The 24,162-nt window shown below is 40.2% G+C and overlaps 1 protein-coding gene across 2 annotated transcripts in view; it reads left to right on the top strand.

Moving 5' to 3' along the window:
• LOC113028788 (receptor activity-modifying protein 3) overlaps positions 1-23,653 on the top strand; it is a 38,736-nt gene extending 15,083 nt beyond the window's left edge. For both annotated transcript variants that reach the window (XM_026179240.2, XM_026179239.2), the window contains exons 2-4: positions 10,606-10,635; positions 10,910-11,069; positions 21,865-23,653. In XM_026179240.2, coding sequence (XP_026035025.1) covers positions 10,617-10,635; positions 10,910-11,069; positions 21,865-22,120 — 435 coding nt within the window. In that variant the 5' untranslated portion in view covers positions 10,606-10,616 and the 3' untranslated portion in view covers positions 22,121-23,653. The remainder of the gene's footprint in view (positions 1-10,605; positions 10,636-10,909; positions 11,070-21,864) is intronic.
• The last annotated feature ends 509 nt before the right edge of the window (positions 23,654-24,162 follow it).

The following is a 24,162-nucleotide window of genomic DNA, read 5'->3' as shown; positions in this document are numbered from 1 at the left end:
CACTTTAAATCCCTAAGGCTTGTTCCAATGGGGGCCGAGTGAGAATAGAAACTGATCACCATTTTTTGCAATTTCACTTCTCGGTGTAAAATGATTTCCTTTGACTGGGAAAGAAAAGGCTTTCCAAAGAAAGCTGAATCCATAAAAAAGTCACATGTGTGTCTGCCAGGGCATTTTCAGATCTGCAATAAACATCTGAAGCTTTTCATCAATTCTGAGCCTTCTGCAACAGCAGCAGCAGCAGCAGCTGGCTTCAATGGTTGACTGCTGAGAAATCCAGATTTATTTTACTTTAGCAGGAACCCTCCTGTCATTGACAGATGCCACGTTGTGCTTTGAGCGATGTCTCCAAATATGGCGACCAATATTTGATGGATATGAGTTCATAATTGCAAACAAGAATTTTCAAACTAGCTGCAACAAAGTTATTGCTCAAGTTATTAATTAACGAGGAAGAGCGGAAGCATAAAGCGGAAAAAGGTAAGAGACATATGGCAGGTAGTCTCATCTGCTGATTTTTTGAGTTAGGAGTTTATACTGGCAACCTCTGAGTTCCCTTTAAGAGAACATGTAATTACAACGTTTAGAGCTCAAACAGGTCATGTGGCTCAAACTGTGTATAATGTCATATTAACAGACCAACAGACAATTATCACTGTCAACTCTATGGATGTTTGGCCAGCAGCTTCAGCTTTTTCAGTTTTATCAATTTTATTATTTATATAACACCAAATCACTACGACCGTTGCCTTGAGGCAATTAATTAGAAATCCTTGAATAAACCTGTTTGAAAACAGTCCCCTGTTTTCATATGGGACAATTTTAAACAGAAAATGAATGTGGAAATACTTAAAATATCAGCCAGTCGAGGTCAACTTTTAGTGCGAAGGTCACCACCGGTGCAGAACGCCGTCTGTGAAATTTCCAGCGGCGAGAGTAAAATGCATTTTGGAGGCTAACAATGAAATATTGAAAAATCTGCAGTGTATAATGAGTGAGTGACAAATAAAAAAGGACCTTGGCACAGAATTGAATCCGCACTTTCACTTCAAGTAAATATGTACTCTGAACTTATTAATGAAATATGAAAAAAACAGTGTAGGGAGCATAAACTCTATAAAAGGCCAGTTTCTCAGACACAGCACGCACTGAGCAAAATCGATACAGGATTTACTGTCTCACAGTTTATCCCAGGGATCACACAATGGAGCGCCAAAAGAAACTCACCAGGACAGCTTTTCTTTTGGAGTTTTTTGTGGTGTGACTTCACATGACCCAAACAGGTCAGCCTTTCTATTACAACAACATCCTCCCATTGCCTTTTTGTTGGATCAGTACCCCACAATTGCCACTGCACTCCAGCTGCCTGTTAGAAGGTCACACAGCTCCAGCGATAATAAGAATGATTGACAGCGTGTCTGTCTGTGTGTCACAGTTATTACTGCTGGAAAGGGCTAGGGAAATCAGTGTTAATGGATTACAAATTCTGGTTTCTGCTCTGAGAACAGGTCAGCATTAATTTCAGGAAGAAGGAGAAGTACTTCTGGCACATTGGCTTTAGTATCTTAAAATTTTTTTATCACAGTCAAAAAGCGCTGCCAGTAGTTGGGGGAAGCTTTCTGGAAACCAAAGGGAAACAACCAATGTGTGGGTAACCTTCTGAGTCAAAGAGAAAATAAACTAAATCAGGAAAGAGGGTTGGAGATAAGTAGCAACATCCTCTTGGCACAAACACTTGTGCTAGCACTGCATTTGAGGCTACTAATCATCTCAATCTGTTTGTTCCCCAAGTTTTGTTTGACTATAGGAAGGATCCAAAGGTCTCAGAATTCATTCAACAATAATGGGAGCAAATGTTACTTAAAGCATTTGACAGAAATCCCCGTTCCATCCATTTCCTCAGTGTTTGCTCAAATCTCAGCTCCATTTCTGGCCTTCACTTTAAGATTGCTTCTGCTGTAGTTAAAAAGCTTTCTATTTAAGTGAAGGAAAAGCTATCACCTCCACAGCTGTCTTGGTGACCTTGGCACGATAACCTCAGTCACTGTTTGAGGAGCTGCTCTCCTGGATCTTAGCACAGAAGGAAGACCAAACAGGGAAGAAGTATTTCCCAAAAACAGGTGGCTTTAATTTTGGACCATCTGTTGGACTACTGCTTTACCCCCTCCCCCAACCCCAACTAACTTTTGATTTTGCCAAATTTGTTTACACTGATTATAATTTAAAGAAAAATCAGAAAATAACTGTTTTCACAGATCTCTGATCTTAAAATTAAAAAAAAAAAAATCCACTAACCTCTTGCTTCTTCCTTAGAAGTCACAGCAAACTAAACAGACATTTTCCTTCTGAGTGTTATGTGCTCATTGATCTAGCTTGCATTAGTTGTTTTTCCTGCAGCTGGTGAACACAGGGGGGCGGCATGCCTTGAAAAGCCAAAAAGTGAGAGATCTTCAAAGTCTCTTCAAAGAGTAGAGAGGGTGCAAACATCATTCAGTCATGCATACTAAATGGTGTTTGCAGATAAGAATAAGACTCAAAATTATTCAGACACGCAAATTTTACTTGGTTCACCTCATCTGCCTTTAGTGTTTTTTTTCCACAGAAACACTGAACGGGTTTTCACTGTGTTTTTACAGCACTCAGCACCAGAAGCAGCTTTTAAATTGAACAACTTAATACTGTACGAGTTCGGGTGTGAATTTGTCTGAAATCTTTTGCTGGGTTGGTTTAAAGCAGGGAGGTTGGGAATTGATTAGCCAGCAAATCAATACATCTAGTTTATTGTTCAAGGGCGTACCTCAGGGTTCTATTGTAGGCCCATTATAATTAGCATATACATATATAATCTTTCAAGTATGCTTCCAGCTGTGTGCTTCTGTCCAATCTTATTTTAAAAAAAGATTTTGGGGCTTCTTCTCTTTTGGACAGGTACAGTGAAAACTGACAGAAAAGTGAAGGAAGACATGCAGCAAAGGACTGGGAGTCAAACTCCAACCCGGGCCGGTTGCTCTCAGTCATTCGGCATATAGTTGTCTGCTCATCCCACTGACCTAAACCGGCACACTCCTGTCCAATCTTGTTTACCCCAAGTTAATTGTGCACAAATCCCCATCATTGGTTGGCCAGGGCGCATTTCACTTGTCTTTTCATCGCTCTTAGTCACCCTTTGTCCTGTCTTTTCCCTCTTCCTCTACATCTATCTTTACAAACCTCAGCATCTCGAACCATTTATCTGCTGCATGGAAAGAAAGGCGAGGCATCTTGCAGTAGATAGAGAGCATGACAAAGAGGACACTTGATTTGTTTCCCTTTTAAATTTCTCTGATGAGATAAAAAAAACAAAAAAAACAAAACAAAAAACAGGACACAATATAGCTGCAGGCATAGATACAGAGTCAGACAAGGTTTCCCTAATTTCCTGTTTAGGATGCATTATATAATCTTTCCCTGTGTTCAAACTAACAGAAGGTTTTTTGTCATGTCGTGAAATTAACCTAATTATCTCTTAAAAAAAAACTCATTACCTTTCTGTCCCAGTGATAATGATGAGGAGGAACTAAAATAAGACTGATTTTTATTTAATCCCTATCACTTCCGGCTATGGTTTAAATCTTTCTGGACAGTTTTGGCAGCTCATCTACTTTATTTCATCTTCTATTTCTTCTCACCTATATTTATCTAATCTAACAGATAGTAGATGACAGCACAGACAGAGCCAACCAATGCTCAGCTGTCAACCACCACCTGCTAACACTTCCATTTATTACTCTCACACTTCAAAATAACTCAGCTTTGCCTGCATAATTTACTCTCTTAATGCTGTTTTTATGTAGTTGCCTTTTGGTTTGAGAGCAGGAGGTAAAAAAAAGGATAAAAAGCAGTTGAAACTGTGATGGCAAAACAAGTATTTAATGATCATTGCTTATAACATTAAGTTAAAGAAAGGAAAGCTAATAATTGCACCCTGTTAGCATTTTGCTAATTTAAACCCCCACATGCGGAGAATTTAATGAATATTCTGCCTTATGGCTAATTCCTTTGGCTGTACAACAAGGAACATGCTCAGACTTAATTATCCCAGTTTTATTACATTTATGTTTGGTGCCTGTGTCTTTTCAGCTAGTTGGTTATTATTAGCTATAAATAACAGCTTTGCTGCATTTCCAAATTAAAGGGGCAGTAAATGAAACTGTGTCCACTCCTTTATTTTCACATTAGTTTGTTAGTCCACTTGTGACTTAAAAGCATCTCTTGACTGTAGCCAGTAAGAATAAAGCATGCAGTGACCTGCTGGGGTGGATTGGCTGGAAGCTAACTGGGTCTGAGGCCTACCGTGGCCAAGACTTTGAAGAGACATGCCAGAGGTGAAGAAGTGACTCACTGTAATGAGTGAGGGGAGAGATTTATTTTCAAGTAGTGAACAACAGAAATGCATGACCGATATTAATTGCTGATATGAAGCTAATTGCTTAAAGCATATTCATGTCACGGTAATAGAAACATGAAGCAAATGAGGTGAGGAGCAAATGTAAAAAATATTCAGGTGAAGTGAATTGTGTGAGTTGCTGAATCTGTTGAAACACTCAAAGATGGTATACTACGAAGGTATACTACTTGAATGTTGAATGAATTTGTTGCTTTCCACATGGTTTACTGTTAGCTTGATAGCATTTAGCAGTTTAGCCGAGGTGCTCTGCAGACAATGCTGTCAGATGGCTCTGTAGCTGTATTGCACTTAGTAAACAGTTTATCCTGGAAGAATACCACTAATGTACGTCTGCTTTGCTTCCCCAAGTTAATAGGTGAAAAAAAATAATCTATCACTTCACGTGTTCATTGATTTTAAAGGCACAGTGTGTAAAATCTTAGCAGTAGATGACAATAGGTTGCAATCAAATGAATTCTGTTTTCTGAATAATCTTATCTATGGTGGCCGCTATAGGACAAACAACTGTGGCTGCCGTTCGGTGGTGAATGTAGACTTCTGGTCCACTGTTGTTTACATCTCTCTCAATGTGTGTGCACATCTATTTACTCTGGAGGAGGCTGTAAAACTTTGTGAAAGGGGTTCGATACGAGCTTGCGAGTCAGTGAAGCTGTGATTTCAGTTCAGGAGATGAAGCTTGAGATAGAAGAGGAGGAAGAGGATGAGGTGGAAATCAGGGAGGAACAACAGCAGTGTTGAAGGAAGGGGCAGATGAAGAGGAGGAGGAGAAAGCCATAATAAGAAAGAGATGATGAAAATATACGTGAATAAATGTTAAATGGTCATACTTTGATCTTTAAATGAAAACATGATTTATAAAGACACTACACGTGTGGCCGTACACTAGATACATAGATAAAACACAATTAGACAGAACAGCGATGTCCACCTCGGGCTCTGTATTCAAGATGGCGGCTTTGGGAATACAGCGTCCACAAGCTGGCGCCTGCTCCTATGTATTTTTAATGCACGCATTCGAAGTTTATGAGAATGCATCAGTTTGTAGGAAGATGTAGAAGTGAAACTTTAAAATGACTTACTGTACCTTTAAGGATGTAACTGCCTATTTTAGTTGCAACTGTGACAAATGCTTTATACTCTGTGATTCTTTGACTTTGTTCAAACCGCATTGATTTGATTATATTGTGATGATCTGTGTCTGATGTTTGACCAGCTCCATCCACAGCAACCAGGAAAGGTCTCATTAGCATACAAGTGTGTGTGTGCCACTTGTCCTGACAAGCTGGCTCTCATCAGCAGCAGTCGTAGCCCCGGTGAACCTCTGTGAAGTGCAACCTGAAGGGTTGATGAATGGGGTGAAAACAGGCAAGCGGCTGGTTGAGTGAATGAATGCATTACTATCATTGCATGTGTGACTGATGAGACATTTAACGATTCGATTGTCTGTAATGAGAGGCTGTGAATAAAAGAATTAATGATAAATAGATTTCTGCTCAAATGTTCCATTTGCATGTATGATGAACACAGGCTGTCAGACATACGAGGTTCACAGCTCAGCTCCTTCAGTTTCACACAGTTACAGAGTCAGAGTAATCTTTAGTAAGTCTGCACATAAAAGAAATTCATCTCGGCATGTGTACACTTCACACGCTCTACATCTCACAGCCAGTACAGTATTTTGTATTTTGCATTGCTTCTATTCATCCCCTTTGCAGAAGTGGAGAAGAACCCGTTGGTATGCTTCACTTCCAATTTGTTTTTCAAAGTCTGCACTTTTCTACACATGTGCCCAACTGCTCCACAGAGTCATCTGGATTCAAACTTTAAAAATTCACTGTTGTTGGCTTAGATAATTAGCGGTAAAATGAGTCACTGCTTTACAGCTCAGTTTAGCATCTGTTAGCTAATTGTGTTCACTAAAAACGCTCTCATCAACCTGCCTGCCCCGCATCAAGCAGGTGAATAAAATGGGGCATTAAGCTGCTAAAAGAAGAAATATTAGGTTTAGATGAGAAGAAGCTTATTAGTTTATGCTCTACTTAAACTAAAAAGCTGACAGCAGTCTTGATTCCTATTTCCCAAAATGTGATAGGAACTTTTTAAAACTCATGAGCTGGCTCCAAATGCAGCTAATGTTGCTCTGTGGTCTGTTTTGCTGCAAATAAGTTGTTCCCAAACAAGTAATAAAAATCTTGGGGGGGGGGGTTGTTCAAAGCCACTCTGGCAGTATTTCATCTGCCTTTTAAATCTAATACTGAGTTTGTTTATCTGTCAAATGCCAGGACGAGAAATTCACTAAGCTGCTATAATTCATAATCACGAATCATTACATAACATCCAAATCTCTCATGCACACATGTAGTCATGATGCCAATTCTCTTGTGTTTCCAGTTCATAAAGCTGATACAGGGGATTTACTCTCAGACCTTCTCCTGCTGTTACCCTGAGCGCTTACTGGAGGGAGACCTGCTGTTAGCTTGTTGGCTGCAGGTTCGTCAGATCCTCCATCCAGCTTGAATTCCTTAACAACTCAGAAGTTATTCTGGACTTGCCTTTGGCTTATTTGACAGCGGCATGTACAAATGATATTATGGAAATGAGAAGAACACCTGCATGTGTGTAAACTGATACCAGCTACTGAAGCAGTCTTAAATGAAGCAGATGCCTCCTGTAGTGTGTATTTGGTCCTGTCTCCTTTTTTTCCTTCTCTTTCACCTCATCCCCAGCAGCTCACATGGCTGCCCCTCCCTGAGCCAGGTTTCTGTCTCATTTTCACTTTTATATTGTGGGGTCTTTATCTTACAGCACAGTAAAGTTCCTTTAGGTGGCTTGAGGCATTATATTAAAAACCAGACTAGTCAAATGAGTAAAACTGCACAGATTTACAATATTACAGATTATTACTCAATTAATAAGCGAGTAAAATTAGCAGTGGGATACCAAAACATACTCATTGTTTCCATTTACATGGCTTCTGCCAGTAATTTCCATCCACTTCAGGTATGAGGATTTGAAGCAGATTGATTAATGCAGAAGTGCACTGGTTTCCAAAGTGTTCTCATCCCAGAGAATCAAATACTACCCTTCTGTCACACTGCAGGCACGGCAGGCTTCGAAGCAGCAGCCGTGACAATATGGGGTAATTGTCGATATTGGATATGGGGATCGGAGGGTTAGTGGAGGAGTAAGTCAGTTTGTTTGCAGTTCCGCTCCCCGTGTTGGAGCTCTGTGTCTTCGCTTATTTGTTCTGTTTTTGCTTGGTTTTCACTTTCATTGTCTCTCGCTGGTTGGATTTATTCACCAAGCAACTTGATTAAGTTTGAGTTCAGCGGGTTGAGGCTTCACAATAACGTGTATGTTATTGTGCATTTTGGAAAATGTAACTTTCCGAGTGGTTTTAAGTGTGAATCGAACACAGAGCTCATATGTGTTACGAGGGATTGAGTTTGCTGCACAGCAGATTATGTACTCTATGTATTTATGTTGAGTGTTATACAGAGAATGTTATTTTTAGGATATGCCGGCATGGTGGGAATAATGAAATGCAAGAGGAGACCTGTGGGAACATGAGGGCTGAAAGCCAAGCTTTGAAATCAAAGAGGGGAAGTTTCAAAGAGTTTTTCATTGTGCTCTGTACATATTATTTGATTTGATGTATTGATCTGTAGACATAAAGGAGTTGCTTGGTGAGCTGATGGCTTGGAGGATGATGAAAAATGATTTTCTGTCTCTATTTGCAACTTCACACTTCTCTGATTTTCTTATAACAGTGATGGACTTGACCGGCATTAGCTGGGGGATTGTTGGCCAGAGTCTGTGACTGTCTTTGGATCCAGTCTGAGAAATCTGGGAGTGACAGTCCAGTGAGCTGTTACGATATAGAGCTCCCCCCCAACACACACACACACACACACACACACACACACACACACACACACACACACACACACACACACACACACACACAAATCTTGACTTGAATGTCTTTATTGCATCTTTTACTCTTATTATGTTAATGAAACATCACCAAAGGAGGCAGAGTTTTGTTTTTTGAACATTTGTGTTGAAACCTTTTCAAGGTTTTTGGGGAAATCTCTGGAGTGGAGCAGAGAAGAATGTTAAGAAAAATATTACCCTGGCAGTGAAGGTCATACATGTTAAACAATTTTTGATGGATTATAAAAAAAGAAAAGAAAAAAGTATTACTCTAACGAATCTGCACTGATAAGTCAGTTTAAAAAAAATCCAGTCTTGCTGTTGGGTGCACCTCATACGGCCATAAAAGTGTCATCACAGTGCAGCTCAACTTTAACCTTTAGGTGTCGGTAACGTGAGAATTTGCCATAAAACACTGCTGTGTGCTCAGAACTACCTGCAGAAACATTTTCATTAAATATTCTGCTAACTGGACCCTGCAGCTGTATCCATTTACAGGTACTAACCACAGTATTTAAAAAGAACACACACACTAGGAAAAAAAACCCTGACAATCCCACAAATCTGAATATCCTTACATGCTCAAACATAGCAGTTTCTATATTTAGCATGCTAACTTGGTAACAATCTTTTCCCTCCGGGGTGTCTCTTAAACTGATCCACTGCTTTGTAAGCAGGAGACTTCAAAGGGAGCTGTGCCTTCCTGCGCAGCAGCATGTTTAGCTTTGGTCATTCCTCATGCTGCTGGAGTAAAAATGGGCAGCCCTGTGCAGGATTCTGAATCGGAAAGTCACAGGATGAAAAAAAGAAGGAAGGGAAATAGAAGTTTATCCCTTGTGCACTATTGTACTGCAGGGTGTCACTGAGATACCTGGCTTCAGATGTTAGTTTGCATTTGTCTCTGCTTATTTTTGTCTTTTGTCTTTCAGACTTCTGGAAATTCACTGAAAGACTGAGAAACAATAAATATGAAGAACACCAAAAAGAAAACCAAAGTGAAACATGAAATAGATTTTAAAGGAAATGCCAAGATAGAGGGAACATTGCTAATAAAGCGAAATAATATCCACGTGTGTTGAGTATAAGATCATTAGGTAAATATTAGAAAATGATAATAGGTTTCTTTAGAAAGATGTTCCAAGAACAGCGAGATATCTGTGTTTACAGGCCTGAACTTCTATGTAATACTAAAATGTGCTCAGTTTAATATGAGTCATTTGCACAAGTACAGCTACTCACAACGACCTGCACAGCTTTACAGCCACCATGTTTCAGAGCGGGCTTACACATCATATTAGATTTAATTCCCCTGTTTCTCTGCCTGTCATCCTAGCACCTCCGTAGCATAGTGATTAAAATATTTGTGCAACACACAAAAGACTCCCAAGACTGTGAGGAAACATGAACTGAGAGACTTACATCAGTCTTGTGTGAAATCCGGCGGATTTCTTGTGTGAAATCGATCGCCTAAGCAACTAAGAGAAGTTTTCTTACTTTTTACCATAAATGCAAGAAAACATTGTGTTATTGTAATGTTACTGTTATTGTAACGGGCGACCGTGGTCCAAGGGTTGGGAAGCTCATCTCGTAACTGAAAGGTTGCCGGTTTGATCCCCAGCTCCTTGGGCAAGACACTTCACCTACCGCCTACTGGTGATGGCCAGAGGGGCCGATGGTGCGATATACCTCATATATGAATACAGAACTTTGGTTAAAAATAATTCTATTCATAGTAAAAGCTGCTGACCTCTGACCTCTGCCTTGGACATAGCCACTTATAGGAGTGTGATGTTAAAGTCAAGCCCTTCGTACAACAACGTCTTCAAATAAGTTGGTCCTGACATTCAATATGTTTCCTTCAAAACTTTGAAAAGGTGAGACGATAACTGTTAAGACACTGGTTCAAAAGTGCTCAAAAACGTTCAAGAAATAAAGTAAAAAAGAAAAAGAAAAAAGAGTGCTCAACGGTAGAAATGTAATTCACCTTTGTGTACTTAAAAAGCGCCACAGTTCACTTTCGCTGAATATTAACAAGCGCTATGATGACCTTATAGAGTCCAGACATGGGTCACATGCTCTGTAGCAAAAACAATGACATATGTGACCATACGCGGAAGATGGAATAACAAGCGGGGAAGGTCAAAGGTCATAGTTAAGAAACAACAGGGAGAGTGTAGAAATGAATTTATTCTAATCGTGTTCTTGTTTGGTTTTCTTTACAGTCAATGTCGGGATGATGAGAGGACTGTCAGGTGAGAATATCCATCCATTTATCCGAGCATCTATTCATGCATCAGTAAGAAGGACAGTAACAGTTGGGTCAGCAAAAACAGTTCAAATGAGACATATTGAATGTGATGGTTCAGCTGATGACAGAACATGAGACAGCTCATAAACGATACATGAACACAAACCAAACAAGCATGAGCGTCCATCTTTACCATGCTTCATCTCAGTTATTGTTCAGTTTTTCCAAAGTCACGCACACAAAACAGGACTTTTGTCTTCTGCTGTCTTTCCTCTCAGCTTCCGACAGTTTCAGCACAGAGCCCACTCCCCCGCGGGTGAGGAAAGTCTGCAACGAGTCCCGTCTGCAGTGGGAGGTGGAGGTCTGTGGAGAGGGATTCAAGGAGGACATGACTCACATAGATCCACAGAACTGGTGTAACCTCACACACTTCATCAGGTACCACCGCATTTGAAGACTGACGCTGATAGGCTGTTAGCAGGTTGCAGGCGAAGTCAGTTCACAGTGAGAGCAACAAACAAATGGAACAGAGATATCTGTAGCCCCAATTTTATTCTTTATAAAAGTAGATTAAGACTAAATAAATTAACTTTAACACATTTAAAGTCTTCAAATATAGAAACTTTATACTTACAGTTGGACCACACAGTAAGGGGTCAGAATTTATAAAAAAGATCATAATGTTTTATTTAATCACAAAACCCAAACTCATCAGGAAAATGTTTACTGAAGTCATAAATCAAGTGAGCAGAAGCATTATTTTCTCGTAGATTTCTTTACAGCTCGACTTCTTTTATTTTTCCAGTAGCACAAGTCGCCCCCTGCTGGCCACTAAAAACATGCCTATGCTGTGACACAATGAAGGACTCCTGTCGAAAAAGGAAAACTACTGATAAGCCTAGCGGGAATAAAATCTGAGGCTGGCAACGAAAACAAAGTTGTGTATATGCTGTGCGAGGAGCATTGGATGATGTTAAGCTGATTTAATACAAAACTGCCATTAAATTGTAGAAACAAGCAAAGAAAAAAGTAAAGGGTCACAAGTGTATAAAGTACATCAAAAACCATCTGCAAGGGATCTAAAAAGCTCTACTGTTGTTTTATTTATGTAACATAAATTAGACGGGCTGCAGCCGTCATCGCTGAGGTAAAGAAACATCTGTGCCGCATCCGTCCAGCTAGTAATGACCTACAGTTTAGTGTGGTTACAGGAAAAAAACGATCAGAGCCTGCAAAGACTGGAGGATATAAAAGAAGGAATTATGGACCCTTTTGCTTGAAGACCTGCAAGCAAGTGAGAGGGAGCTGCAATATTTGTGTCAAACTATATCAATCAACCTGTAATCAGTGAGTTGATGGTGGTAATGCTGGGTATCTGTGCACGTTTAATGTCTGCCAGTATTTCTTCAGCATTCTGCATAGTCGTGCACTTATGTGCATCAAGTATCTCAGTTCAGTTTTAATCGCAGGTTAAGGAATTTATCGCAGCTGGATCTGTTTTTGTAGAATCCCCAAATGGCTCATCCTAAGCACTTGTTCTCCTCCCATATGTTCCCAAGGAGATTCAGCCCTGCACCTGTTTGCCTGCCTCTTATATAATTGATTGCCTCTCTATAAATTTGTGCTTTTTATTATAGATTTGTTTGTTAATTATCATTTCTCTTAACAGAGGAAAGATTTCCTCTTTTTAAAGACTGAGGTCATAAATTCTTCCCGCTCGCCTAAAACGAAGTGGTGATCTTGAGAATAGTGGACACTCTCTGCTACGGACGCACATCTTTGGAGTAAATGAAAGTGTCGCCTTACATTAGCGCAACCTTAATTTGACAATGACAAAATAGCACATGTGCGCTCCGGAAAGCGCACTGGAAGCTGCTTTTACAAGGTATGCCAGAGGATATTTGTCATTTTGCACAAAGCAGCTGCTAATGATAAAATACATCTGGACACCAAAAAGCCACCCACATTTTAAAGCTTTTATCTTTATCATTCCTCTTTTTCTCCACTATTGTTCTCTTCCTGTCAGAGTGCTGTATACTTGTAATTTCAGTTGGTGAGCTGTTAGCTGTGCATTGATGCCAATTTCCAAAAAAAAAAACAACAACACTCAGACAGATAGACTGTAATCCATCTCGGCCTTCTGCAGCTGGTTGAATGTCTGTGGGTTGGAGAGCCGTTGGAGGCATGCCTCCAAAGCTGGAGCTGGGTTTTTTTTGGTGTTTTTTTAAAAAAAAAGAAAAAGTCCTGACCACCCGTCTGCATCTGTCTTTATCCAGCTTTTCCATCTCATTCCTTTCTCTGACCTTTGACCTCTTGCAGTCTTTGCCCCCCTCCCTTTACAACAACTGCAGAGGCTGAAGGCGCAGGAGTCAGCTATAAGACCGGTATCTTGCATAATAACACACACACACCGGAGTCTAAATAATGGTCTGAGTCACTGATATGAGGCAAGATTTCTGGGAATAAGGGCCACCACCTTCACCAACTGGTCATATCCTGTGTTTTCCATTTTAAATCGTTTTCTCTCTGTTTTTCTTGGAAGACTTGTCAGAGCTTCATGGTGATTTTCCTGAAGCAAAATATATTTGTGCTGTTGGCTGCAGAGTCCTGATTAACAAATCAGGATGGCTTTGTCAAATTGTGCTCCGTTGAAGACTTTTTCTTTTTTCATGTTGAAGATTGGACATAGACATTAATTTAAAAAGCAACTTAACTTAAATTCAAATTGGCTGTACAAGTAGCTTGTAGACAGTTGTGAAAGAAGCCTCCCACAAAGACTTATAACTGGATTCTTCAGTCCCTCAGTCAGACAGTTTTGGCTTTTTCTTTTGGATTTCCTTCACATTATTGTTCAGCTTCACTACTGCGGCTCTCATGAACTGCTCAGCACCAGTTAACAGACTGACAAAACATGACTGCTGATGTTCTTAATACAAATGTGGCCATTAGTAGCTAAAGAACCAAAACCAACAAACCAACGCTGTATTTAATTTCATTTTATTTAGAACTTAGAAACTGTGGATTTACTGGTTTAACAAGAGAAACATTTTAAATTAATAATTTGCTCACAGTGGGGATAGAGTGCTGCTGACATAACCTGAGGACATAGCCAGGCGGTGACTTCAGTGATCTCCTCATTCCCACTGATACAGCCTCTGTAGAGAAAACAGAGTCTAGGCCCAGTTAAACAACTCCTGAACGAACCCCGGGGGTTTATGAGACTCTTCCTGAGTTTCTTAAGGCTCTGGATGTCGTGGGGCTGACTTGGTCGCACCATCTTACAGAAGTTGTGGGTGGTGCCTCTGGACTGGTAGACTTGGGTGGTGGTTCTAGAAGATAATATGTAGAGTGTGTTGTAACTTCAGGGAGACCCAAACACTGGACCAGTTCTGTTTTGTGTGTTGCAGATGATCTAGTTCTTTTTAAACTGTAGCAAGAACTTGGTTTGAAATCCCAGCTATAACTCTCAGTCACTATTTTTTGATGGGTGTTGGACTCTATCAGGCTGCCCTTTGTCATTTTGTTCAACTTTTATGGACAGAATTTCTAGGTGCAGCTGAGGCGTTGAGGATCTGTTCTCTTCTTTTTTACAATGAGGTGGTTTGTTGCTCACTTGGTGTTGGGAATGAGTTGCTGCACCAGGTAGAGGAGTTTAAGTATCTCGAGGTTTTGTTTACAAGTGAGTGAATAAGGGAGATAATAGGAATAGTAAAGCCTCTGCAGTAATGTGCATGTTGTGTCTGTTGTTGTGAAGAGAAGGTTGATCTACACCCTACCCTCACTCACAGTCACAAGCTGTGGGTGGTGACCAAAAGAAGGAGACTGTGGATACAAGCAGCTGAAATTAGATTCCTGTGATGGGCTCGTCCTTAGAGACATGGGGAGGAGCTTGATCATTCATGCTGCTACTCCTCCACACAATGAAGAGCCAGCTGAGGTGCTTCGGGCATCTGTCCAAGATGGCTCCTAGATAAGATGTTTCTACCATGTCGTACTGGCAGGAGTCCTAGTGCATACCCAGGACAACAAAGCTGCTTGATTTGGTGTCTCCCTGGATGAGCTGGAGAAAGTGGCTGGGAATAGGGAGTCTAGGGGTCTCTGCTTAGGCTGCCGACCCCCGACCCCGAACCCACATAAATGGCAGGAAATGGATGAATCAAAATAATCATTTGCATCTAAATCCATTAAATTAAAGTTATAATGGTGAGTCAAGCTAACAGCTCCCCTGGCTCAGTGTCAAAACCCTCTGACCGGTTTCACAATGAAAACTCCTGACTGTAAACCAGACACAATACGACACGGGCTGGAAACGAGCCAAATTCATTATTTAAAGGCTATAATTAGCTTGTGTGTTTTGATCAGGGAAGTTGTCTCTGAATAAAAAAAGCTTAAATAGTGTTTTTTTAGCAGATCCTTTCAAGTGCTATTTTAAATCTGAAGTGCAGGATGGGTGGCGTAATGTCTGGTTTCTTCTTATTTTGCTCACCCGTTGCTGTTCCAGTCGTGCTCACTTAAACTGAAGGATGTAGAAATTGATTTTTTTAAGAGTCGAAGTCACTTTAATCCTAAATCTGATCTGCCAGTGATGTCTGACATATAAGAGTGATAGAGAGATGAAACCACTTTGCCTTATTTTGCCTTTCCATAATCTTTTCCTGTGTGAGTCCATATTTTACGAGACGATTCATTTGTGTACGGCAGTTCATTTACATGACAGTGAAGGATAAAATGACTTTCTCAGCAGCAGTGTACTTTGGAGCCTGGAAGTAGGCGATAAGAATGAGAGAGAAAGCGAGAGAGGGAGAGAGGGACGACACGAGCGGAGCCAGAAAGTGGTGAGAGGGATCGAGCTCGGAGAGCGAGCGGCCTCATGTTTAAACAAGCGGTGACCCCTGCAGAGCTTCCTCCATTTGACAAATGAGCCGTGCCTCTCTGCAGTGATTGCTGCTGGCCACTCACTCAGCCAGCACAACTGTTATTGTTTGAAATGAGACAGTACAAGCTTGTCAGGTCACAGAGAAGGGCATGGATAGACCACTGAGAGGCTGTGTGTACTGTGCGTGCATTTATGCACTTCAATCATTTACTTCTAATAACATATTAATTTTCTGCCCCGAGCAGTTTACGGCTCCGGGAGAATCCGTACTGTAAGACTTAATGTTGTGCACACAGGAACAGCGGTGATGGTCTGGACCTCTAATAATGAATTCACCGTTGTGTTTGGTCTTTGTGTGGAACAGATGCTGCTCTAAAGTCATCAGAGGTTTTCTTTTTTTCCGGCCTGCTACTAATGATAAGCGATAGACCGTTTAGATGAGGAAACCTTATTCTAAGTGGGTTATATTGTCATAACACACCACTGATACCAACAGCTGTGAGCCTTCTGGAGAGTGAAGAGAGAGGACTGGGAACGGTTAAACTCATTTGAAGTCCATGAAAAGGTGAAGCTGTTTAAATATTGTTACATCGTTTCTCCCCTTTGACCAAAGGAGCTCTCAAGTTGCAAAATGTAAGTCTAAGTCAAATGTCAAGTTGTGTTAAGACAGAAACAAAACACATTTTCTAACATCTGCCATGAATTTGACAGGTGGAAAAGTGTCAGCTGTGCACTTCAAAGGCAGCTCTTTGTTGACTCTTTATTAAGGTTTTGGTGGGGGTGGAGGTAGTAGTAGCTCATCTCCACCTCTCTGTGGTAAGGCAGCGTGGACAAAGAGCAACAGCCTTTCCTGCACCTTGTTAAGCTGAAAAGGGTGTTTTTATGTGTAGGTGGTGGAGTACACTTCTTTTCGTTCAAACATGAATAATGTAACTGTCATATTTCTATGATTTGCCTTTCCCTCTTTTCTCCTGATTTAAAAACATCTGAATGAAGAAAATGAACAAGCCTGTCGTTTCACTGAGACTTTAAGTTCTTGCTTAATTTAATAGCTACCTTGTCACTCTTGTGAAATCACCAAAGAACTACAACTATTCACCACTCAGCAGTAAAAATGTAATTTTTTTTTTACAAATGTTGAAACAGCATTGCATTAGATGTTTGCACAACACAATGTCCAAGTATGGATCAGTCACCTGTCTTTAATAACAGTCTTTGGATCCTTCGCAGTGCATAAATAACAAAATAGGTTCTTGATTAAGTTTTAATTGCGGTCGTTGTAGCTGTGTATTATTAACTCTATTGAAAGTAAATGCTTCAACTACCTCTTGGTTTGATAGAAAAGTATTCTTCAAGACATTGGCCAGAAGGTTATAATAAGACCTTTCATATTATCAAAATGGCTCTGGAAAAAAAAATCAAACATTAATTTCCTAAAGATGTCCTTTCCATATATTACATGTATTTGACCATATAAATGGTGAAGGTCAACTTTCTTTGTCTGGTGAGCTATTGTTAATCAGAGGAGTCATCCTTCATGGAGCCAGAGGAGTAAAGAATTCATATTAGGGGTTTTCTTTGGAAAAAGGAAATGCCTCATTATAAAATCCCAGTCTTTGGAAGAAAAAAAAGTTATTACACAAATAGTTAACGGCAATATTTTAAGAGTTTTCTTATGCTCCAAATATGTGTGTGAAGTGCAGCGAGGTAAAAAAGTACAAAAAAACAATTTCTTACTTTTGTTCATGTTTGTCACATTTAAATGTTTCAGATAATCAAATAACTTTTACTGTCCGTCATAGATAACCTGAGTAAATGCAAGGCGCTGTTTTTAAATGATGATTTCATTTAAGGAAAAAACACAACAAAAAACTACCCAAACCTACATGATGCTGTGTCAAAACACCTGAATCTTTCACATCACTGTGGAGGAATTTTGGCCAAATCTTCACTGGAGATTTCTTTTAATTTAGCCACACTGAACAGCCTCTTTAAGGTGATGTCAAAGTATCTCAGTTTGATTTAAGTACAGACTTTCACTGGACCACTCTAAAGCCTGGTTGATTTGTTTTTTTTTAATCACTCTGAGGTGGACTTTATTATTTTATAGTTGATTGAAATCTGTTAATTAGAGTCCTTTGATAACTTGCTGGTGTGTTTTTTATCATTATCCTGCTGCATAAGCCAAGTGTGCTTGAGCTTCATGGCACAAACTAATAGTCGGACATTCTCCTTCAGGCAGAGAGCAGAATTCACGGTTCCATCAATTACAGTAAGTCAACCAGGTCCTGAAGCAGCACAGAAGCCTCAGACCATCACGCTACTGCCACCGTGTTCGACTGTTATTATGATGTTCCTTTTCTGAAATGCTTTTAGTTTTACTCCAGATTTAACTGGAGTCAAAACTTCCAAAAAGTTGAACTTAAGTCTCATCAGTCCACACAATATTTCCCCCAACATCTTGAGGAATCATCAAGATGTTTTTTTCAAATGTGAGACGAGCGTTTGGGTTCTTTTTGGTGAGCAGTGTTTTTTCTCCTTGATGCCATTTGTGCCCAGTCTCTTCCTTACTGTTGTATAATTCTGACTCTGAGGAAAGTGAGGCTTGCAGTTCTTTCGATGTTGTTCTGGGTTTTTTGTGCCCTCCTGGATGAGTTGAAGTAATTTTATTAGGTTAGTAGGTTCACCATCGTTCCAGGTATTCTCCATTGGTGGATAATTTCTCTCACTGTGGCTCACTAAAGTCCCAAAACCTTAAAATTGGCTTTGTAACCTTTTCCAGACTGATAGACTTTGTTTCCCAGCTGTTTCTTTGGATGTCTTGTGAGATTTTTTTTTTAGTTTTGAAGAGCTTTTAGCCTGCTTCAGTTTGTCACACAGGTTATTTTCAAGTGATTTCTTGATTCAGCAGGTCTGACAGTAATCAGGCCTGCGTGACAGTTGAACTCACCTTTCCCAAAAAAATCACACACCGTTGATCACACAGGGACAGGTGCTTTTGGATTGCTTTTTTCTATTTACTCAGGTTTTCTTTGACTAATATTAAAATGTATTTGATGATCTGAAACATGTAAGTGTGACAGAAATCTAAGCAACTGTATAAGCCCAGTAACTGGAAAGCTGTGTGACTCAAACTATGTTTATTGAAGAGTTTGCAGGTACTCTGCCGCACTTCTTGCTCACTTTGGACATTTAGAAGCTACAATAATTATTGCATTATTATGTAAGAGATACCTTTTATTTTGTCAAACAACTGGCAGCCTGTGTAGCTTTGGGGAGACTACCTGATGTTTTAAAAAGTAAGAGGAAGTAGTTAGCAGGAAATCTTAAAACTTACAATGGTTTAAAACTTACTGGAAGCTATTTTCCCCCACTTTCCTTGTCTTGAGTGTAATAATACACACTATTAAATATATTAAAAAACCCTGTAACAACATTTAGAAATGTGAATATGTGGAGTCTCCTTACTATTTAACAAATTACAAGCTATTGCCTTTCAGAGCTAAACGTTCAAATTGATTTATGGGCCTGGATTTTTCTCGGGGCTTAACAATATCTCAGGGAAAGAATTAGAATAACACAGTTAGTGAAGCTTTATGTCTCGGCATTAAAATACTCCAACTGGTACCAACTACCAGCAATTTTCAGTATCTGTCTGCAGTCTCAAAACTGTCATGTGGGTATACAACTATCTGTATCGTCACACGTGAGTGTGTTTGGTTATATTGTGTATTCACATTTGTGTGTAGTCATCTCCATGGTTATGCAATCATTGGGACATCAGCTGTGAATCAGATCAAACTATTTTTTTCTACCCTCGTAACCGATGATCCCATGTGGATGAGAGTTTAAAAACATGTTGCTGTGCGTTACATCTGGGAACAGTTTCAAAAGTCTGCTGTTCCCTACGGTTTCAGTCTGCATTTTGATCACTTCTGTCTAATAGCTCTTGTACTCTCTGCCTTTGTGTTTTCTCCAATCATCAAAGCCTTTTCTCTGCCATCACGTTCTCAGGTTCTTCTGCCAGTGGCGTAAAACACATTTTATTTTAAAAGCATCAGTTTCGTAAGCCTTAATGACTCCCAGTATCTTACCACAATCAATCTAATCACAATAACTGCATCTGCAGATATTTCTAAAGAGTTAGTAACTTTCAAACATAACATATGAGCTTATGGCCCTCCAATAATATACTGCTGCTGAGTTCAGATTTGACAGGGCACTCGTCTTATCTGACATGTGGTGCCTTCTTGCCCTGCTTGCAGCGCACTATATGCATCTATACACAGTGTAAACACACAGGCAGCAGGGCTTATTTGATTTGTGGCACTTAAGCAAAGGGCATTCAGAAAACAATGGCTGCAGCTTGACGTCAGAACCGAACTTATATGTGCTATAAACAGGGCAGCAGGGTGAAGCGGTCTAAATGTTAGATAGCACATTAATGAGCCCTTGTTCCTGCTCTTGGCTGTTGTCCTGTGGCAGGCTGGTAAATCTGTGTAGCAGTTTGACATAATGTTGCTGATGTTACCTTGTATTTCAGAGATTTACTGTCAGCACTAATGTTCATGTGTTTCGGTTTTTGTCAGTGGACTTTCAATGTTCTCAAATCACATGCACTCGCACTCACACACGCACATGCACTACTAAGCATTCATTGGACACTACGTGACTACATGATTCCACAGGAACTATGAGGGTAAGCAGCAGCCAGTCGGTGCTAATCAAATACACTTGATTCGGTGATCATTAGCAAGTGTGAGCACCTCTATGAGAGCAGATGTTTTGGCAATGGTGCAATCTTCCCAGGACTGAGTGTTTCAACAAATTCACCCAAAGGTCAGACTGTGCAATGTTCAGAGATATTGCAAAAGACCCAAGAGCTACAATTCAGACTGCAGTCCTCTGCATATTAAATGTTAAAGTTCATGACAGCACAACCAGAAAAAGACTGAACAAAGTATGGCTTATTTGTAAAGGGTGCCAGGAGTCCCTCTAAAGAGACCATGGCAGCACAGCTTAGGTTTGCAAAGCTGTATTTGAACAAACTACAAGACTTCTGGAAGAATGTTCTTTGGACAGACAAAACCAAAGTGGAGATGTTTGACTATAATGCCCAACATCACAGTCGGTGAACACCAAGCTGAAGACACATTAGCACAAACACCTCATACCGACTGTCAGCACGGTGGAGAACTCTTACTTCATTTTCTTTCTGCTAAAGGTGGCTCTACAAACTACTTTGTCATGGCTGCGATGAGTTTTTCACAAGACTGCACATCAAGAAAAAGAAAGCTCAGCTGCCTCGCAACTTTAAACATACATGCAGTGTAGAGTATATATTCACTTTGGTGGCCTCAGAAAATCAGATGAAAAACAAAAACTTGTCCTCAAATCATCAAGATTCTGATTCTATATTAAAACCACAATTAAGCACGAGCTTAATATAGTGGGTAACTGGCAGTGCAGTTTCGTCATTAGGATCGCTGATGACCTGTGCAGTTATTTCAAATGATTCCCCAGGCTATATAAGTCCCACGCTAATATTGCATAAGATGCCATAATTAGTGCATTATACAGTTTAAAAATAAATCTGAACAAAGCAGAAGTGGTGCCAAAACGACAGAACAAAGTTTTTTGGAAAATAATTATAAAAGTGACATCAATTAGGAAGCAAAAATATGAAACTGTTCGCAGTACTGCTGTAGCTAATGACATGACAGCTCACAGTTGCTAGTATAGTATTTTGAGAAGCGACTGCAACAATAGTGCTTGGTTCATGAACCATTGCACAGTCTTTTTTACCAGCCAGTCTGTAAGTTTTAATAACATAGAGTGTCAGATCCACATCATCGAAACATGACAAATCAGTTTCGGATCAGCAGGGAGCGTGGGAATACTGTCGCTCGGTTTAATGTTCACCTGCTGAGGATAGGAGCAGCTCTCAGTGTGTCATGAGAAAAGAAGCTGGACCTCTTTGATAGAGAATGCAGGACGGAGAACGAGGGATTAGAAATGGCTCAATGTATTCGTCAAAGCAGAGCTCTGAGTTTTTAAAAAGCTCCTGGTGAAATAGAGAAGGTAGTGGGCCAGAAAAAGCAGCGTGTACCCAATCACTATGATGGATTACATACCAAATTGCTGATGCTAAGGTTATTACTAGCTAAACCACAGAAGGGTTTAAATGCCGGTGCGCTCCTAAGAGTAACAGCAGTAGAATAAGTAATGTACTTCTGAGCTATGATAGGAAGGAGGGAGGCCATCTGTGTTATGTATTTTAATATTTTCATGCTTATAACTAAGAGTCATGACTTTCTCCTCCTCTTTTACATTTCCTTCTCCTGTCTTTCTCCTCAGTGAGTACCACCTCTTCACCCTCTGCACAGAGACAAAGTCCCAGATCGTCGACTGCTACTGGCCCAATCCGCTGGTGGAGCGCTACATCATCCACATACACAAGCACTTTTTTTCCAACTGCACCATAGACCAGCCGGTGTGGTTGGATCCCCCGGACGACACCCTCACCATCCTCATCCTCATCCCCGTTTTCCTCACCTTGGCCATGATTGGCCTGGTGGTCTGGTGCAGCAAGCGGAGTGACATCCTGGCTTAGGTCACGACTATGGAAGAGATGGGAGTAATGGACTGAATTTAACGTCCCAGTCTCTTCACTAAGTAAATACTGTACACAACGCAGGAGCGCACAGAGGACTGTTTCTGTTGGCCAAATTATCCTGTAAGTGGCACTGCAAACCACCTCAACTTGTTGTAGAAATGAAGGAACCAATGGTAGAGCAAAGTAGTGTTTTCTTTAATATTTTTGTATATTATATGTACTTTTCCCACATTTTGGATCGTCTATTATTCAACTGTTCAATGTTGAATGTGTCCATATCGAGTAGAAGCTGAAGGGGATGCGTTTTATTGCTTTCTTCCAGAGAACGATAATACCGCTCTCATGTCTGCGTGGTGAGTACAGGTGGATGCTGGTTACCTTAGTGTAGCTCAAACATGGATGAAAACAAAATCCAGTGATTAATACATAACACCATATCATTCAGTTAAACCTAATAAAACCACAACTTTGACACTGGAGTTTGCCTGGATTAAGGAAGTGTGTGAGGTAGTGAGTGATGCATGGCCTTGTACGTAGAGTTCTTGTGCGGATCCGTGTGGAGTGTTTCCTGTATTTATGCTAAGCTAACCAGTAGATGGCTGTAACTTTTTTATTCTAAGACAACACATCTGATTCTTGACAAGAACGTAAATAAGCATTTCCCAAAAAGGTTGAACTGTTCCTCTGAGATGCAGAGGATTTTGTTTGTTTATTTGTCATGGGGTAATTTGACCAGCGGAAAAATGACCAAATCTTGGATGCATTCTTAAACCTCATGGATACAGACTTTTGATCTTGTTACAGCACTGTATCACTTTTGAAGGCCAAAGCACTCAACAAGCATCAAAGTCAGTGATTGACCTCTGAACTGGTGGGATGTACGACTCCCCAAGGACATTGCTGTTAAATATATTAACATGATACTGTGTGATTTGTTGGAAGAGGTAAAAAGGAAAAAGGCCAGACTGTCATTTCAAGAGATACAAAGTTTATGCTTGTTGATGACTATCTGAATGGACTTTAACCACTGGAAAGGATACACTGCCCAAAGAGAAGGCGACACTGTGGGACTTGAATTTCTTGTGTGTGTAGCTGAGCCCCAAAAGACTGTTTTAAAACAGTGTAACTTATCAGATACTGTTGACTAAAATACAGCTGTTATTCACAAACAGGGGTTCTCAAGCTATGGACTGACGCTGAGACCTCTTATTGTATAGTCATGCTCTCTGCCTGTGCTCTCTACTGTATGTGCATCTCCTCTCCATCGTTGCTCAACTCTGGTGAACATACACCCCGATGCGTCGAACTGAATTCTTTTCGATAGGGGTTTAATTTAATGTACCTGCTTCATCTGCCTATTTTTGGACAGTCCTCACCAGCCTCGAGTCAAACCGAGCAAAACGCTGCTTGTTTTATTTGTCTTTAAAGTGGCATCTCTTTGCCAGCACCTACACACTGTGTCTCACTGAAGCTGTTGTCTGTGGAAACAAGAACTTCCCTTCATTAAATTTCAAATTTCTCTTGAAAAAACTGGTTCATCATTTATTGTGTGATCTTTTTAAAAAACATTTGTGATGGAACAGGTGAACTTATGTTGCTTTCGGTTTATTGACTGCTAAAAAAGCCCGTCTTTGAAGTCTTTATTTCCTAAATATATGATGTGCAAAGTGTAGGCATAATTAATGATTTTAACACAACAAAACCCAGTGCAAACATTTAAGTCGATTTCTAAGAAGCCTCAGCCTCACGACTAAATCTTCCCTCTTTAGTTTGCCTCTAAATGTTTCTTTTAATTGACTGTTTTAACAATCTTTATCCCTTTACCTTCACACGCTCTCACTGTCAATGATCCCATGGTCCACATACATTTTCTCCTGTGAAATAAATCCATCTTTAGTTGCATCAGTCTGAGCAGAGGCTGCTCCGCTCGTCTGTGTGGCGCCAGATTCCAAATAAAACCTGCCTTCGTTATTTAATGCGTCTTTTTAAAATATATATTTGTGTCATCTATGATCTGAAAGGTGTCTGAATGTGTGTAT

This window comes from Astatotilapia calliptera, chromosome 9 (assembly GCF_964374335.1).
Source record: "Astatotilapia calliptera chromosome 9, fAstCal68.1, whole genome shotgun sequence".
NCBI classification, from domain to species: Eukaryota; Metazoa; Chordata; class Actinopteri; order Cichliformes; family Cichlidae; genus Astatotilapia; species Astatotilapia calliptera.
Note: the sequence above shows the minus strand (reverse complement) of the source record. Positions and strands in the feature narration are given on the sequence as shown.